At 45.8% G+C, this 13,037-nt stretch overlaps 1 protein-coding gene across 7 annotated transcripts in view; it reads right to left on the bottom strand.

Moving 5' to 3' along the window:
* The window catches only part of LOC145351783 (rap guanine nucleotide exchange factor 6-like), a 360,268-nt gene extending 347,593 nt beyond the window's left edge, over positions 1-12,675 (bottom strand). For all 7 annotated transcript variants that reach the window (XM_080201415.1, XM_080201409.1, XM_080201411.1 and 4 more), the window contains exon 1: positions 12,219-12,675. In XM_080201415.1, coding sequence (XP_080057541.1) covers positions 12,219-12,287 — 69 coding nt within the window. In that variant the 5' untranslated portion in view covers positions 12,288-12,675. The remainder of the gene's footprint in view (positions 1-12,218) is intronic.
* Positions 12,676-13,037: the final 362 nt, after the last annotated feature.

Here is a 13,037-nt window from a genome sequence, read left to right as displayed (position 1 = left end):
CTCCCTACTTTTATATTCAATCCCCCTCGCTATGAAGGCCAGCATCCCATTCGCCTTCCTGACCACCTGCTGCACCTGCAAGCTGGGTTTTTGCGACTCATGCACAAGGACCCCGAGGTCCCTCTGCACCGTCGCCTGCTGCAGTTTTTCTCCACGTAAGTAATAATCCTTCCTACCATTATTCCTACCAAAGTGGACCACCTTGCACTTGCCAACATTAAATTCCATTTGCCGGTTCCTGGCCCATTCGCCCAGCCTATCCAGATCCTTCTGCAGACTCTCCACACCCTCCGCGCAATTTGCCGTTCCACCAATCTTGGTGTCATCAGCAAATTTCGACACCATACACTCGGTTCCCTCCTCCAGATCATCTATATAAATGGTAAATAGCTGAGGCCCCAGCACTGACCCCTGAGGCACTCCACTAGTCACCAACCGTCAATCTGAATAGCACCCATTGACCCCCACTCTCTGCCTCCTATTTGACAACCAATCCTCTATCCACGCTAACACCCTACCCCCAACTCCATGTCCCCTGACCTTCTGCAATAACCTCTTGTGAGGCACCTTGTCAAACGCCTTCTGAAAATCAAGAAAGACCACATCCACCGGCTCTCCTCTATCCACTGCCCTAGACACATCCTCATAGTGCTTAACCCTCCCTCCACTCACATTCTCTGTCTCTAAGGCTTGATTACCTGTAAAACTCACATTCCAACCATTATCTTGCAAACTGAGTGTGTGTTTATGTGCCCTGTTTGTGAACACAACTCATACTCACTTGATAAAGGGGCAGTGCTGCGAAAGCTTGTGGCTTGTGCTGCCAAATAAACCTGTTGGACTTTAACCTGGTGTTGTGAGAGTTCTTACTGTCCCTCCCCTAATAACAGTAAGAAGTCTCACAACACCAGGTTAAAGTCCAACACATTTATTTGATAGCAAAAGCCACTAGCTTTTGGAGCGCTGCCCCTTCATCAGGTGAGTGAAAGTTCTATTCACAAAGCGAGCATGTAAAGACACAAACTCAATTTACAAAATAATGCCTCACCTAATAAGCCAGAGATGTATGTAAGCTGCAAGAATGGACACAGTCAGTCATGTCACAAAGATATCTGCGCACAAACCTGCACCCAGATTTACAGAGGCCGACCAAGAGCACCGCCAGATGCTGTGGAGGAGAGGTGTAAGCGGATCTTCTTCTGCCAGGGCCTTCACCCAAGGGGTGTATCCACAGCATTGTGGGAGGAGGTAGCAGAAGTAGTGAGTGCCAGGAGCCTGACACCGCACTCTAGCAAGCAATGTCGCAAAAAAAAAATGACCTTCTACAAGCAGCAAGGGTGAGTTAACATCCCTTTTGGAACACTGCACACGCTTGACATGGATCTCAAACCCTATTTAGACACCTGAAAGGCATGCAATAAGTTACCTTTCCCCAGGAGCAGAATCTAATCCCTTTCCCTCATCCCTCAAACAGCACCCTTGAGTGGTGACCGCTTTCCCCAAAACTGCCAGCAAAACACCCAAGACACAAGCATGCATTGCGCAACATACACTTCAATATTGATGTAAGTGCAATGCTATATAGAATGTTTTGCCTCTCTTCCTCTAACACGTATTCTTTATTACGGTTCTGGACCCAGAGGAACCTGGCCCTTCGGGTGTTGCCACCGCCCCCGCTGCTCTGGAGAAAAGTGCCCACAAACCCCTGGCCGACACGTCGGAGGACACCACGGAATCCTCCAAGGGCAGCACTACTGAAGGGGCACCAGCATGTACCACACAACCCAGCAAGACAAAGGTGATCACCATGGTGGGCACTTTTAGTGTTGAGGCTTCTGGGTCACAAACTGGTGAGCACATCACGGACACTGATGCACATCAGGTGGAGGCGGGCACACGAAGGTCTGCCAGAGGCCACGATTCAGCATCAGGAAACCTGGGGAGTTGTGGAAGGGCTGTCAGCAACCATGCTGCGACTGCAAGGCTGTTTAGGGGAGTCCAACAAGTGCAGGTGGCAGTGCTGACGCAGCATGCCAACGAGCCCAACACTGGGCTGGTATCCACATTGGAAAAGTCCGGCTCAGAGGCCTGTCTTCATGAGTGACAGGGTTCAGGCCATTCTGGAGACACTATGGCCCACGGGCAACGGTGTTTCTGGCATCCCAGAAGGCACAGCATTCGATGTCTATGGGTGTCGGGGGCATGTGGGAGACACTGCTGGCCATGGCTGGGACTCCCGCTGGCATTCTGCAGATACAGCAGGCTGTGGCTGTGAGCCTCGACAGCTTAGCCCAGGCTCAGGGGGCTACTGCTGAGGGGCTCTAGAGCCTGACTCGCTCACAGACTGCTCTGCAGAGGGGCTCTAGAGTTTGGCCCAGCCTCAGAGGGATCACAGATCAAAGGGCACACACATCTGGGCCTCCAGGATTGGCAGAGCCAGGTGATGCCAGAGCTTCTGGAGCTCAGTTTAGCTATCCTAGCATCCCATGGAGTGTCCCCAGGGCCTTTGGGCACCCCAGGGGAGGAGAGAGGGCTTGAGCCTATGCCAGGGCCTTCCACCCAGGACATCGAACATCCGGAGACCTTCCGATTTCCCCCCCTTCCTCACACCAGAGCATTTCAGGACCAGCAAGATGAACAGGGTGACACCGAAACAATGCCATCCGCAAGTCACCCAGGGCCCTCCAGGTGCCAGCCACCTAGGGCACATCCGCCAAGGGCATCATAGACAATAGGGCGTGCATCACAGCTGGACACCTCCAATGTGCATTCTTGGGCAGCACCTAGAAGAAGCAGTAGATCACACAAAGAAAGAAAGCTGTAGTTCAGTAAGAGGGCACAGGTGAAGGTCTTCAGTGGTCAGGGTTTATTAGTGAATAATGTTAAGAACACAATAAACTGTTAAATTGCACCTCACAGCTGTGACTAATGTGCCTCTGATTCCTCTTCTCCCCCCACCCCACAGGGCAGAGTGGTCCCCATTCCCATGCATAAATGTGTTGTCTGTTGTGCCTTGCGAGACTCACTCACATGATACAGAGTGCTTGCCCTATCTTCCCCCCACCAGACCCTTGGTCAAAATGCCTCCCCCCACCCCCCATTGGCCAAAAAAAAGTCCCCTCAAACCTTACAGCTACATGGGCCAGGGTGGCAATGTGCCATCGGAATACAGGTAGGAATCAGACTTGAGTGGCACCAAGAGCAGGATCCCAGTGTGCACAACAGCGAGTCATCATCATCCTTCAACCAAGACTCGCGACCACTGCCAGCCCAGACATGTTTAGAAGTTTCTGGGGGATAGGGTGGTGGGATGACAGAGGCTATGAAAGGATGATGTGGTGGTTTGGGGGCCCAGGTCAGTTTGAAAGGAAAATAGCCACTGCACTTGCTCCTGGGGTGTGATGGTTGCAGGCCCCTTGTTGCACAGCGCCAGCTAGGTGAAGCAGGCTGCAAACAAGGCTTCCCTCACTGCCCTTCCCTGCTGGATACCTGCCTTCGCTGCCTGCCCTCTTTCTTCTGGCTCTTCATTTGGCAGGATGTCCATCTCGCTCCTTTGCTGCTCTTCCTCCTGCTCCCGCTGGTCTCCCCGCTTCTGGGCAATGTTGTGCAGAGTGCAGCAAACAACGATGTGTGAAGCACGCACAGGATCATACTGAAGGGCTCCCCTAGAGCAGTCCAAGCAGCGGAACCGCACCTTAAGCTGGCCGAAGCATTGCTATACGATGGACCGGGTGGCTGCATGAGCTCTCAGGCCTCCGCACTGGCGTCATCGGCCATGACCTTAGCTGGTATCCTTTGTCACCCAATAGTCATCCCGGGAGTTTGGGCTGGTCTTCAAAGACCCCAGAGATGTTCGACTGCCTGAGCACAAAGCTGTCGTGGACACTCCCTGACGTGCACTGACTTGCATGATCCTCATTTGATGATCACAGACAATTTGGGCATTCAGGGATTGGGACCCCTTCCTGTTCACAAATTGCTGCAGTCCTGCACGTGGAGCCCGCAAGGCAATGCGTCCCATCCACTGCTCCCTGGGTGTTGAGAATCCAAGCAATAGAAGTGAAGCCAAGATTACAGGGCATTGGTGACCTGCTGCACAATCTGTGCACGGATAACTGGGAGATTCCAACTAAGTCACCACTGGGTGCCTGAAATGAGCCAGAGGCATAAATATTTAGGGCAGCTGTAACCTTCAGATCAACAGGGAGTGGATGCTGCACCTCCCAAGATGCCAGGAGTGCGTGCACCTCACAAACGTATCGCACCATGGTCTTGGAGAACCATGACCAGAAATGGCACATCTCCTCCAAGAGAGCCTCAAATGAGTTGCAGGGCCTGTACCTCCTTGGCCTCGGCACCCTTCGCCTTCAGATCACCCTCTCGGGAGCCTGCTCACCCACCTCTGGCCCTCAGCGGCAGCCCCCTGCCCTCCTTCCCAAGGGACTATTAGTGGCTAATCCTGCGGTGGTCTCTCCACGCCCATCTCCTGGGTCGCCTCCTCCTCTGCCCCTGCTGCCAACAACATGGCCAGCTCCAAATCAAGCAAACCGATATCCATCTGCAGAACAAGGGTTTGGAAAGACCATAGAATGATGAATTATCATTGGCTGCATAGAGTCAGCACCACCCCAATCCCTCACTTAGGCCAGTACCCCCACCTGTGGGTGCTGGCAATCTCACACAGTCCATGGTGTCATGCATGACCCAATTAGGGTTGCGAGCGATTCCCATCATGACAAATGCTGGTACAGATTATGCAGGTCAGCGTGCAGCCATGGGAAATGCGCACCCTTGAGCCATTGCTATGTGTGCAACTGCAGCATCCATTACGGGTATGTGCTGTCTGTTGTGCCATGTCACAGGGCAGGAGCAGACTGCAAATCAGCACCAGATGCGTGCCCAGTGACAGCAGATTCCATGCAGTCCACGTCCGAACCTCTGCACCTCAGCCAATTCATCTGGTTAGGCCTCAGTCAGTACACGGTGCACTCCTCCCCCACATGGAGCACCAGCACTCAGTCAAGTCCCTGACCACACCCCATGGCCGGGCAGGGGCTGAGCAGGACTCCTTGGAACCTCACCCAGAGAGCTCTAAGAAATAAGCTCCTCCACACCCCCCACCCCAGATATCATTGGTTCATGGGCCAGCAGCTGAAGACAGCAGGGAGAAGCCACCTGGCATCTCCAGGGCCTGCCTGAAACATTCCCCACGCTCCACTAGCAGCACTTACTTCCTCACGCCAGTTCAAGACTGCCATGCCAGGTTGAGACTCTTACATACCCATTCTGATTTGCGCCAAAGTGATATCATGCCAAAGAGGTGGGAGATGCAAATATGGGCGGAGATTGCTACGTCAACCCCAATAATGGTATGCTATGGTATGGAAAATAATCCAAATCAGCAACACACTGGTTTTTGGCGCAGTCCTAGTGGTGCCATTTTTTTCCAGTTGGGAGATCCGCATGGGTCATAAACATTCACGGGGAACCTGCGAAATGGCTGATATGTGCATCTCTCAAGGATATTTTGGCCTTGGAGGGAGTGCAGAGGAGGTTTACTAGGCTGATGCCGGAGTTGAGGGGGTTGAGCTATGAGGAGAGGCTGAATAAACTAGGCTTGTACTCGTTAGAGTTTAGAAGAATGAGGGGAGATCTCATTGAGACATATAAGATGATGAATGGGATGGATAGGATAGAGGTGGAGAGACTCTTCCCGCTCAGAAAGGATAGTAGGACTAGGGGGCACAGCCTCAAGATAAAGGGGGGGCGGTTTAGAACAGAGTTGAGGAGGAACTTCTTCACTCAAAGGGTGGTGAATCTCTGGAATTCTCTGCCCGTTGAAGTGGTGGAGGCTACCTCGCTAAATATTTTTAAGACGCGGGTTGATGGGTTTTTGATAAGAGAGGGGATTAAGGGTTATGGGGAGAGGGCAGGAATGTGGAACTGAGCCATGACAGATCAGCCATGATCTGGTTGAATGGCGGGGCAGGCTCGAAGGGCTAGATAGCCTACTCCTGCTCCTATTTCTTATGTTCTTATGTTATGTTCAACCTAACTCGCCAGAAAATTTGCAGGTTGCGATGAGAAAAAAAAAACATCGCCCTCCCCTAGATTATTGATGCCAGAAAGCCTAGCTGGACTTCCACCGAATGCAAAAGAAATAAATCAGCGGTTTAACTTTACAATAATGAAGGAAAGCAATGATGCAGAATGATTCAGCAATGTGAATTTTCTTTTATCTCAGCTTATACAGAGAATAAATAATTGTTTGGGCGAGGTCACGCACCCACAGAACCATCTGCTAAGCACAATTCACTGCCTTCACAGGAGGACGGAACAGAACAGATAAAACTGGGGTACAATATTTTCCATGTTTTTTTATGAAACAATATTTGATAATATAGTAGATGTTATAGGAGACTCAGCACAATTAACTTCTCACTAAAATTAGTGATCCAAAGTGTTCTATTTACTTTAAAAAGACAAACATGTCCTTGGAGTTTGACAAATACTTCAAGAAAAAGCATTCACAAGGATGATTCTGCAACTATCATAAGACCAAACTGCCACTGATTCTGGTCTCAGTCTCTCATTTAAGTACTGGCAAATTACTCATTTAATAAACCAGAGGAACCAACACCAATTCTGTGCTTGCTATCATAGTACTAGGATGGTTTTTCTTTCTGTCTCCAAAATACATTAATTAATCTAATCTAAAAATGTGCATATTACAACCTCTGAGGATACCCAGTAAATGCACACGGACAAAGGAAGTTAATCCAGTTTAGTCAGCAATAAGTATGCATAAATGCCAAAGAGAGCACAAATAAATATACTGATTTTTATAAGTTTAAAAAAGGTCACCGAGGCAACATAAGTCCAACAATACATTGAAAAATGGTTGCACAGTAGCATGAATGATATGTGTAATATTCTGTGAATGTACTGCCAGTGACATAGATCATTTCATAATATTTACACAAATATTTTTAAAAACACATTAGCACATCCATTTTACAATAGTTAGAACAGCTGCTTCCTAATCAGTCAGATTTAAAGCCTGCTTATAGATATTTACTTAAAACTGTTTTGCTAATGGCATAATGACAAGCCTGGCCGATTCATATCAAATAATCGTGAAAAATATTGTTCAACAAAACAAGTTCTCTTCAACAATATACAGTTTGCACTGATGTATGGGACAGCATGATGGTCTGGAGATGCCGGCGTTGGACTGGGGTAAACACAGTAAGAAGTCTCACAACACCAGGTTAAAGTCCAACAGGTTGTGCCAGCACAATGGCACAGTGTTCAGATTCGATTCCAGCTTGGGTCACTGTCCGTGCAGAGTCTGTGCATTCTCCCCGTGTCTCAATGGATTTTCGCCAGATGCTCCAGTTTCCTCCCACAATCCAAAAGAAGTGGCAGTTAGATGCATTGGCCATACTAAATTCTCCCTCAGCGTACCTGAACAGGCGTCCGAGTGTGGCAACTAAGGGATTTTCATCGTAAATTCATTGCAGTGTTAATGTATATCTACTTATGACACTAATAAATAAACTTAAACTTGGATACTGCTGCCTTTTATCACAGCTTTGACCAGCAGCAAATCTGGCCCATCAATATGCTAATGTATTCTGCAGGGGGAGGAATTAGATTGCCAGTGGCACTTCTACTCAATTAAAATTGTTTAAAACAGTTCGCAGCAGTCACCACATAACTATTAAAAATGAAGACTGGTCACTCTATTACAGCGTTTGCCACAATGGCACCCAAAAGATCAGCATCTAATTTCATATAGTAATCAGAATTTCCACAATGGTTGTGTGTAACGCGAGTTTCCAGCATTCATGGGTTGTCATCGTTTTAGCCAGTTATCCATTGATCCCTTGGTCTCATCTGCAGTTGCAAAAGGTTGGTGCAAATACTGCATTGGCAGCATCACAATGTTCTTAAATATTCAGCATGAGCCTCTTCCTGATGTCAAATTATCTCACAAAAATGCCTTTTTGTACTGACATCAATACACTAGTGGTCAATTTTGCATCTGCACCATGCCTAAACATTCCTTGGTGTGCAATTCTAAAGAAAGACCAGCAGCAAATGTTATGGAATTTATTTGAAAACAGAATCAGATTAAATAAAACAAACAAACTTGCATTGATGTTTATAGACTTATCTGTTGACTTCTAGTACCTTTCAAAGCACTTTATACACAATTATGCACTTTTTGAAGTATAGCCACTGATGTAATGTGGGAAACTTGGCAACCAATTTGCTCACAGCAACAGAATCATTTTTTTAGCAATTTCATTGAGGAGTCAATCCTGTGAGGCACCAGGAGAACCCCAACACTTCTAAAAAATCATCCCACAGATCTTTTATGACCACCCAAGGAGACAGACAGAATCTCTGTCTAAATTCCAAAATATCTCTGTGCAATACCCTTCAGCATTTTACTGGTGTTTCAGCTCTATAGGGCAAACCCATAACGTTCAGATTCAAAGAAAGGGGTGTTACTACGAGTGAGCAAAAGCTGACATCCACTCTAATCGTGTTCATTTGCACAAATATAGTTTTGACTGCTTACCAGAAGAAAGGATACCAAGAGTATTCAGGCAATGTTGCTCCATGGAAATTTATATTATGGAATGACATGCAAAGCATTTGGATGACAACAGGAAAATGGAACCTGCAACACATCCATCTTCTTCAATTATAACATGTAACCTGAACAAACTGGAGGCTCAATGCAAATCCTGGCAATGTTATTTTGCTTAACTGGCATCAACTCATATTTTATCATTACGTCTGTTAAAAAAAACTTAAAGGAGACATGCATGTCAAAGGAGACACAGGAACAGCTCAAATGTGATGCCTACATGAGTGAATAGCCTACACATGTTGAAAAACAACCCAGCACAAGTTACTACCTTCAGGAGAAGAAGCAAAGGAAGAAATTTTTTTCTCCCTGAAATAAAAGCCGTAATTGTTATTAGAGTTAAATGAGAAAATATTTAATAATTTCTGAGGATTCAGTATTAACATACATGAAATTCAAACATTCTATAAATCTTGTTAACATAATATTACCAATTATTTCACCCGATCTTATATTTTCAAGCCACACACACAAAACCATAGTATTCTTTAGCCTGCAAAATACAGCTACGTCTTGATCTCAACACAAGGACCAGTCTGATTTATTCCTGCTTGATGAGGTGGTGCCTGGTTAGAATCAGCACACCTCAAAGTTATAAAGATGAGAAAGAAACCAGGAAAGAGGATGAAGGGAGAAAAAGAAACAAACCAACCCACATGGTGTCTTCTAGCAACTCATCTGTCAAATCAATTAGTTAACTTCCCACAAGAGTTGTGCAATGTTATTGTTTTAGCACTTTACTTATTGTCAAATAAAAGTTTCTAACACATTGATGGGTGAGTTACAAGACACTAGTCAGCATTTATTACCAAAGTGAAAACACACAAGATTGGTACCAGGATCCTTTCCAATTCAATTCCATAGCATTAGATTGTTCATGTTGCATTCAGCCTGATCTCACTTACGCCTGCTCAGCAGTTTGTTAGAAATTAGCCCATACTGCAATGGTCACTTAGGCTCATGATGCCAATGTGTTAGAAACCAAAAAAAGTCTGCAAGGCACAATTGCTTTGAATTTGTTGAACATGCTTACTTTTAAATCAAAACCTCCAAGTTACTCCCAGCACCAGTATTTCACCCTCTTGCTTTATAGTTCAAAATGCTCCCACCAGACATAGCCTGTTAGAGGAGCAAATGATGTAATTTTTATTGCTAGGTATTGTGATTAGGTGGGCATAATATTTTAAAATTTCACACAAATGTTAGTGATAACAGCATTATCATTTTGATAATGCAGAGCAGCTTTACTCTCAGAAGCCTTTGTACCATGTATGAGGATGTTGCAACAGAGGATAACATCTTAGAATGATACAGGGAAGGAAGCCACTCAGCCTATTGTGCCAACACTTACATACGTACAAACACATGAAGTAGGACCACCCCCGCCCCTTGAGTTTGCTATATCATTCAAACAGATCATGGCTGATCTGTCTGTGTTGAGTTCCACATTCTCCATCTATCTCCAATAACCTTTGATTCCCTTGCCTAACAAAAGTCTAGATATCTACCTCCACCTTACATTCAGTGAACCTGCTTCTACCGCCTTCTGAAGCAAGGTTCCAAAATTGCACAATCCTCAAGCGAAAAGATTCCTCCTCATTTCTATCCTATAATTTTACAAGGGGTCAGACGACACCAGGTTAAAGTCCAACAGGTTTATTTGAAATCACAAACTTTGAGTGCTGCTCCTTTATCAAGTGAGTTTTATAATTTTAAAAGTGCCCTCTAGTTCCGGACTCACCCACAAGAGTTAACATGCTTTTAACACCTTGTCAATAATGTTCAGGATTTATACTTCAAACAACTCACCACACACTCTTCTAAATTCTTCTGGAAACAAGCCCAGCCTCTCCAACCCGTCCTCAAAAAGCAGCCTACTTATTTCAGATATCAATTTAGTAAATCTCCTCTGAACCACCTCCATTTACATTCTTCCTTAAATAAGGAAACCAAAATGCACACAAGACATTTATAGCATTATGAATTGCAATGTGATCAATTTGTGGTGCAGTTTCTGCCTATTCTGTACCACAATCTTGAGTCATTATGATTCAATTCTAGGATTGAATCTTAAAATAATTACAGAGAAGTTAACCATATTCATCAAAGCATCAGGGGAGGTGATGGCCTCATGATATTATCAGACTATTAATCCAGAAACTCGGCTAATGTTCTGGGGATACCCGCCATGGCAGATGGTGGAATTTGAATTCAATAAAAAAGTGTGGATTAAGAATTTACTAATGACCATGAAATCATTATCGATTGTCAGAAAAATCCATCTGGTTCACTAATTAGTTAAGGGAAGAAAATCTGCCATTCTTAGAGTCTGGCCTACATGTGGCTCCAGACCCACAGCAATAGAGTTGATTCTCAACTGCCCTCTGAAATGGCTGCGCAAGACACACAGTCCAAGGACAACTAGGGATGGCAATAAATGCTGGTCACCCAGTGGTGCCCACGTCCCACAAAAAAAACCTGCTGTAGTGTGTATTTATCACCAATATTATACTAATTGCTCACCAAAGATTTAGCCCTTGAAATATTAATTTCACACAGGAACACTGGACTATCAGCATAACACACACGTACTTAGCAGAGCGACAAATCAATATTTTAAAAGAACCTCTGTACAATCAACACAGAAGTAACCATCTTCCCCACCTACATCAGCACAAGACAATGTATGTTCTTGCAAGTAATTCAGATAAAACATAATGGGTATTATGGATGAAAGCATTATCCCGAAAATTTCTACTGTGTTTAACAAAATAAACTCCCAACACCACCAACCACCCCACCCCTTACATATGCCCAATGTCTAACGTGTAACTTTTTGGTTTTCACAGTGGAGCTCCTGAATTCAGCACACTGCGCAAGGAAACGAAAATACATACTTCTTAAAACTTCCAGAGTTTGACTAACTTTTTTGTTTGGACATAGTGACTATTACAGTGACACAGTGGTTAGCACTGCGCGAGGGACCTGGATTCGATTCCCAGCTTGAGTCACTGTTCGTGCGGAGTCCGCACGTTCTCCCCACGACTGCATGGGTTTTTCTCTGGGTGCTCCGGTTTCCTCCCACAGTCTGGGAGACGTGCTGGCTGGGGCTATATTCTCTCTCGGTGTATCTGAACAGACGCCAGAGTGTGGCGACAAGGAGATTTTCACAGTGACTTCACTGCAGTGTTAATTAATGTAAGCCTACCTGTGATACTAATAAATGAACTTTATATTTTGCAGACAGTGGCACTGTAGCATTTTCCTCAACAAAAGCAAGTGAACGCACTCAATGGTCGATTCACAATGAAAGGGGGGGGGGGGGTTGTGAACAGGGTGCGTGTGTGGAGAACAAGCTTCGAGGGCGAAATCTCCACTCTGCCCAAATCGGAGAAGGAAAAGGGATTTTTCGTCGGCACATTGAACTAAAAGGCGGAGTGACACTGCCTTTAAACGGGCAGCGTGTGCTGCCTGAAGCTCTCGGTCTAGCAGCTAAAGGATGTTTCAACCCGAAAGAAAAGTAAACTTACACCCACAAACAATAAACAGAAATTACCTGCTGGCTTCTTTCCGAAGGGTTTTTCATCAAGACTTGTTTGAAAAGCTGGTCCACGTAGGAAGTCATTATTTGTCCTCGGGCGCGGGGTGGGTGGGTGAGTTGTAGAGACTCTTTCCCCCCTCAGCAAAAGCAACAAATATCCCAGTTTTTTTTTATAAAAAGAAAAATCCAGAAATCCGGCCGCACGCCTAGAGCCGCTTCGAAGGTAAAATCGTTATTAAATATCCTCCAGGTCTCCTACCAAGTGAGAAGTCACTCGAAAATCAAACACTTTGTGTCGAGGGAAGAAAGGGGGGAAAAAGCTGCAAACCCCATCCAGCCCATCTTTCCACCTCCAAAAACTAACAAAATGTAAAAAAAAATCACCTCTTTTCCCCTTCGAAAAATTCCCCCTCATGGGATCTCAAAATAAAACGATTTCTTTTGGCTCAAAGTTTAAACTCCTCCTCCTAGCCCCCCCCTCTCCACTTTGTTACTTTTTTTAAAAAAACACACCTTTTACATGTTCAAAAATATCTGCCCGATCCGAGTTGAGAAAGGAGGGAGGGAGGAACAGTAAGGGGGTTAAAAAGGGGGGAGTTTGTTTTCATGACTCTTCCTCCATGAGTTTGTCTCTCAAACGCCAACTGCCAACTTCACACACACACAGGCTCAGGCAATGGGAGCCGCGCGCGCTCCGGGGGCCGACCGTCAATCAAACTGCAAGAGGCGGTAGCAGCAGCAACTTCACCCAGACACTTAACTCTCCCCCCGGCTGCCTGTTTGCAAGCATGGTTGAAAGTTTCCAGCTGCGTCTCTCTCTCTCTCTGTCTTCCC

The sequence above is a fragment of the Carcharhinus amblyrhynchos genome, chromosome 13 (assembly GCF_965287045.1).
Source record: "Carcharhinus amblyrhynchos chromosome 13, sCarAmb.v2.hapA, whole genome shotgun sequence".
Taxonomy (NCBI): domain Eukaryota; kingdom Metazoa; phylum Chordata; class Chondrichthyes; order Carcharhiniformes; family Carcharhinidae; genus Carcharhinus; species Carcharhinus amblyrhynchos.
The sequence above is the reverse complement of the archived record's forward strand: the minus strand, read 5'-3'. Positions and strand labels throughout refer to the sequence as shown.